The sequence below is a fragment of the Bos indicus x Bos taurus genome, chromosome 4 (assembly GCF_003369695.1).
Source record: "Bos indicus x Bos taurus breed Angus x Brahman F1 hybrid chromosome 4, Bos_hybrid_MaternalHap_v2.0, whole genome shotgun sequence".
Taxonomy (NCBI): Eukaryota; Metazoa; Chordata; class Mammalia; order Artiodactyla; family Bovidae; genus Bos; species Bos indicus x Bos taurus.
Window position 1 is genome coordinate 94684233 of NC_040079.1, and position 6000 is coordinate 94690232.

General features: G+C 41.1%; 1 protein-coding gene across 1 annotated transcript in view; it reads right to left on the reverse strand.

Annotated features, from left to right (window-relative positions):
• Nucleotides 1-5707, reverse strand: part of LRRC72 (leucine rich repeat containing 72) — a 70055-nt gene extending 64348 nt beyond the window's left edge. The window contains exon 1 of the mRNA XM_027540011.1: nucleotides 5526-5707. Within this exon, the coding sequence (XP_027395812.1) occupies nucleotides 5526-5621 (96 nt within the window). The 5' untranslated portion in view covers nucleotides 5622-5707. The remainder of the gene's footprint in view (nucleotides 1-5525) is intronic.
• Nucleotides 5708-6000: the final 293 nt, after the last annotated feature.

Here is a 6000-nt window from a genome sequence, read left to right on the forward strand (position 1 = left end):
TCTCAAGTTTGAGGTGTTATGTTGGAGCTGGGTTTCACCTCTGTTAACATATAGGCTTCTCTGTGACTCTTTCTAACTCAAGCATCTGAACCTGCTGGAATTTTCTTCTTCATACCCCCATAATTTAAACATTTCAGAATAAGGACTCAGCTTGAAAGTCATATCCCTTTTTGACCTGGATTATTTCTGCAGAAGATCAGTGTTAGCAGTGGCATCTGGGATTCCTGGAGACAGTTTCTTTGTTGCTCTTGTCTACAAAGTGGCAGAGAGACTTCCAAACTAGCTCCAAGAAGCCTGAGTTACCCACAGGCTACACTTGGGCAATCAAGCCATTTAAAGTGCAGTCTCACTGCATGAGGTAGCTACATCAGATGATCTGATGTCCTTTATCAATGTATTCATTCCTTTAGCCAGTCAGGCACTGAAACTGACAGAGTCCCTACCATAAGCTACACACTCTGCCATGGACTAGAGGATGTGAATGAGATTCACTCCAAGAAACGGTTGTTAGGAAGCAATCTCATGGGTATCTACAGCTTTAAACACATTAATTGTAGTTGGTTCTACTCTGATATTACCTGGCATTCAAGTAGATCATTAAAACCACTACTCTTATTTGCTTAGAGTGTGAAGTGTTTCAATTACCTTTGTAAATAATTCCAAACTGTGTTATTGACCATATTAACTGTGTACTCTTTGTAGCCTTTATTCAGCTGCTAGGTATTTTACTAGCAATGCTTTCATTACCACCTTTCCCCACAAAACAAAGACAAAAGATCAATAATTATTTTAATTAGAAATACTATGTATTGCAAAGCAGTTCAGAAAAACCTTTTTCATAAAAAGTACAAAGTCATTGAGAGATTTTTGCATTGAAAGTACATCTAGAGTTTCAGAAACTGATCTTTGCTTCATGAACTCATTTTAGATTATAACAAAGGAAAAATTGGTTTTCCCAATTAGGGTATACTTTCCATGAAATTTGGCCAGTTTTTGTAAATTTGGATAGGAAAAGTAGACTAACAGTTAATTTTGGCTTTGCCTAATTCTTCTTCCTTTACTTAGAGATCTGACTAAAGCAGTAAGGAGCAGGAGTCCAGCTGAAGGCCACTAGATTCCTGTGTGCTAAGTTGCTTCAGTAGTGTCTGATTTTTTTACGATCCTACGGATGGTAGCCCATCAGTCTCCTTGTCCATGAGGATTCTCCGGGCAAGAATACTGGAGTGGGTTGCCATGACCTCCTCCAGGGGATCTTGCTGACCCAGGGATTGGACCTGTGTCTCCTGCATTGCAGGCAGATTCTTTACCATTGAGCCACTGGGGCGCTATATAGGTGATACATGTTGGGGGCTATTGCAGGCATGGACAATTAAAAACGGGTGAGGGGATAAGGAGACGCAAGTGAGAGAGAACAGAACAAAGTAAAAAAATGGGGGAGGGGATAAAGAGAATGGAAGGGAAGTTGCAGAGAGGAGGTGAGGAGCAGGAGATAAAGAGAAGAAAAAAGGGAAAAGAAACAGAAAAAAGTGAGAGAGAAAGGGAGTAGGGAAGCAGAGGGAAGGAACACATTGTGATTAGGCATTATGTTGTCATTTGATCACTGTCTTTTGAAAGGAGATGTTTTTCATTGGGGCACAGCTTCATTCCCAATCCTATGGCCCAGTGAGGCTGATAATCATAATCTTCAAACCTCTGGCATTAAGGGTAGGTACATGATCTGAGACAGGCTAAGCAGAATAATTGGAACTAAGGGGGAAAGGAGGATTTCTTTCTTGTGGTAAATCTATGCAGTATAAGACTTGGAATTAGTATCACTTGCTGCCTCAATACCTGAAACCAGGAAGCCCTCAAATGACCTAAGTGCACATTCTCCTCCCTGCTCTGCCCTCACAGATAAGGTCCCCTGGTCAAGCAATCCTCCTTATCAAGCAGACCAGGCACAATTACCACTTACTCCTAAGCAGCAGATTTCAGTTCCTTGCCAGCCCGCAGAATTCGTCAATCTAATCACATCCTTGTGTGGGAACCAAGACACCCCACCCTCTTATTCCTACAAAGCCTGCCTCCCACAGCCTCTGGTTGCTCCCTCCCATGGTCCAAACTAACTTGTGAGGAGCCATCAAACTGTTTTCTACAGTGGCTGCACCACCTCACTTCTACCAGCAACATACGGGTTTGAATTTTTCTACTCACCAACACTCATTATGATTTTAATTTTCATTTCTCTAATGACGTGAGTCTGGGTGAACTCTTGGAGTTGGTGATGGACAGGGAGGCCTGGCGTGCTACGATTCATGGGGTTGCAAAGAGTCGGACACGACTGAGCGACTGAACTGAACTGAACTGAATGACTAATGGATTCCCAGGTGGCATAGAGGTAAAGAATCCAACTGCCACTGCAGGAGACCTAGGAGACTCAGGTTGAAGGTCAGGAAGATCTCCTGGAGTAGGAAATGGCAATCCACTCCAGCACTCTTGCTTGGGAAATCCCATGGACAGAGGAGCCTGGTGGGCTACAGTCCACAGGGTCATGATGTGTCAGACACGACTGAGTGAGTGAGCACAGCACAGCACAGCAATGACTAGTGACGTTGAGTGTCATTTGCATGTGCCTGTTGGCCATTTGTATATCTTCTTTGGAAAAATGGGTATTCAAGACTTTTGCCCACTTCTTGATTGGTTTGTTTTTCAGCTGTTCCGGTTCTTGCATACTCTGAATACTATACCCTTGTCAGATATGTGGCTTGCAGTATATTCTTCCACTCTATTGGTTGTCATTATAATCTGATGATTTTTTTCTACTATTTATACTCTTCTAATAATGCTAACTAGAACTCATCCTACATGTATTAGTTTTAAGTATTCATTTTTCTACCCTACTCTTATAATGAGAGGTTTGGTTAAAAGCCACTGTTAGAATAGGGTCTGCCTGACTTACCTCCCTGGCTTATAGTTTTTGGTCTAAAGGTGGGGATTTAAGCTTATCCAGACCTCACAACTCTAGCCACAATTATTGATCCATCACAGTAGCTAGGCCAATCAGAATCCCTCTCTAGGATCTTTTCACTATCATTAAACTGTTATTGTATGAGCCTAGAGACTGCCACCACCCATGCTTCTTTCTATATAGAAAGTGGATCTACAGTAGAAGAAAATAAAACTAACAGACAGAGACTTCCCTGGTGGTCCAGTGCAAGGGGCATGGGTTCAGGGAAGTTCCACATGCAGCATGTCCAAAAAATAATTAAATAAAAAGCCTTTATTCACTTAAAAAAAAAACAAAAAACAACTAACATACAGAGCAAGAGAAGATCATGTCTAATGGCATTTGAGCTCTTGGTGCTAGCTAGCTTTATGCCTGTTTCCACTGCAGTTTGGTTATGTGGGTCAATACACTTTTCTTTCTGTTTAAGCTGGTTTATACTAGATTTCTCTACTTTAAATCAAGAATACTACCAAGTACTTTAAATCAAGAATACTACCAAGTTTGTTGATGTGGCAGTATTATCCTGAAGGTGTACCTTATAACGTCATGGAATTTTCACATATACACGGGATTTCTTGGGTCTACATCCTGCCCACACTGACTCTGATTTTTACTGCAACACTTGCCCAGAGTTTTCCTCTATTGATCTCACTTGCCCCATTCCTCCCCCAAATTAAGAACTAATAAGAAAAAATGGAAATAATTCCTCTTTTTTCTCTAAAAATTTACATTAAAAATATTGGACAGATGCCAAGAGCTTGAAGTACAGCTGCATTTTGTGAATTAATTAAATATCATAATCCTCTTTGCAGTTTCTATTAGTAACAGGAATGAATGTTATAAAAGGAGCATTTACTAAAAGGAATGTGTTGTGTAATTTAATGTACGCTAAATGTAGGTGGTCTAAAAATATTCTACTGCATTCCTACCTTTACTAACAAACTTTTAAAATACTGTCACTAAAGTGTGAATACCATTTGACAAAGGAAGTCAACTAAGCCCTTTATACGACATTATTTTAAATAATCTTTTCTATATTTTCTAAGTCAGATTGTATAGCTAGTTGATTCAGCTACCTATTGTAGTGTTAGTTGGTGGGAAATGTCATGCATCCTGTCTTTGGTATGATTACATACATTCCTTTTCAATTTCCTTTTGTTGAGTTTTGTTATATTTTGTATTATGGCCTTAGTAAGTAGGATGTCTTTGGGGTGAAGAAAATCCCTTATTTCCGATCTTTGTCGTTTACAAATTAATGACTCAAAGTATTACAAGTGCACGCCCATTAACTGTTTATCTTGGTGTGGCCCACGGTGAAAATGACTTCTACTATCAAAATTATTCTGTTCTTTGACATGATCCCTTGGTATTTGGGGGTTCTGTTTTCGCTAAAAGTTCAGGAATTCCCTGTCAGAAGTCCTTTGACAAGAAAATTTACTAAGAATATTATTGGATTGGTAAACTTGACAGTTTCTTTGCTAAAAAAAGTATAGCTTCCACAGCTTAACTTCTCACCCTATGGCTATTTTGTTCCCTCCTGCCATATTTTTTTCCTATACAATTATTAATCAAATAAGCTATTTTTTTAACTTCATGTTGTTACTTAGATATGGATCACACCTAAACTGTAGGTAGCCATGGCAACATAACAAGCTCACACTCTGTATTAATGAAGAACATTTAAGAAGCTTCATTTAACTGGTGGAATGACCCTGAGGCAGTTGTCTGGAGTTCCACATAAGAGCGACCCACTGGAAAATCATAAAGTCTGGCTGTGGGTTTTTCCCAGGACAGTTTCTAAGCCCTGGATCTTATATTGTTTATCTATAAATGATCTTGGGTTTTGCTTCCAACCACTCAGTGTCTTGGTCCTTCTGGTTTGTCACGCACAGAGCCACTAGCAGACTCGTTGGCAGTGATAGGTGCTAAGTATGGAGGAAAGGTATAGTTATCAGGTAGGATGTCTTTTATTATGGCACCTGGACACTAGGCTCTACTTGTTCAAACAGTTAAGAAATGCCTTGCCTCCATAACAGAAGCCCAAAGGAAGAGCAGTTCTGCGCTCTATACAGTCAGGACCAGGGCTCCAGAACCCTGCTCATTTTAAATGCTATACTCCTCTAAGTCAACTTCCCTTCAGGTCGCCTCCTTCTGTCACAGGACAGCAGTGGCAGCTCCAAGTTTCACGTTTTGATGTATTACTATTGAGAGGAATAAGAAGGGCTACTTTTCATCATCACCTTCTGAGAGTGAAAACCTTTCCAGAAGTCTCTCCTTTCCTGAATGCATCCTTGTGGGTGTCCTGGGCCTGAATGGTGTCACAATGCCTTCCTAAACGCTGGCCAGTGGGGTGGTACTGCTATCATTCGTGGACAATTAAGGTCCACCTTGAAGCCCAGGTGGCCCTGCAAGATGGACTCTCCCTTCACTCAGCTTGGAGACTGACGGTCCACACGGGTCTGCTGGATGCCCACCTCCCCCTGCTGGAACTCCTACACCACCCCCAGGCTGCCTCTTTCCACAAGGACACGCTCCTTACCTGGCTTGAACTCTGACACTGGCACCCACCGGCCATTCCACGAGGCTTCTCCAGAAATGAGAGAGGCTCTGAATCCTCAGTATAGGCCCACTTCATGCACCAATGAGTTTGTCACCAAGTTCGGGTTCTGACACCCCTGCTCTCCGTCACCCCACTGAGACCGACTGCTTACCCAGTGACAGTCTGTTCCAACAAGAGTTAAAACCTTGCTCAGATGCAACTTTTATAGCAGTCTATTTAAAGAAGCAAGTTGATATGACAAATAGCTATGTACAAAGTTAAAAAAAAAAAAGCTATGAGATTTTTCCACTCAGAGGAAAAAAAGATGGGAGTTGTCAGAACAGAAAGCTGTGACGCTGCATGCACACTGGTGCTATAGTCCCTACAGTTAATACAGGTGGTTTTCATAAGTTAAAACATATATAACCATTTCTCCATCTTATCAGAAATATCTTAAGTTACAGAAAGTAGCTAT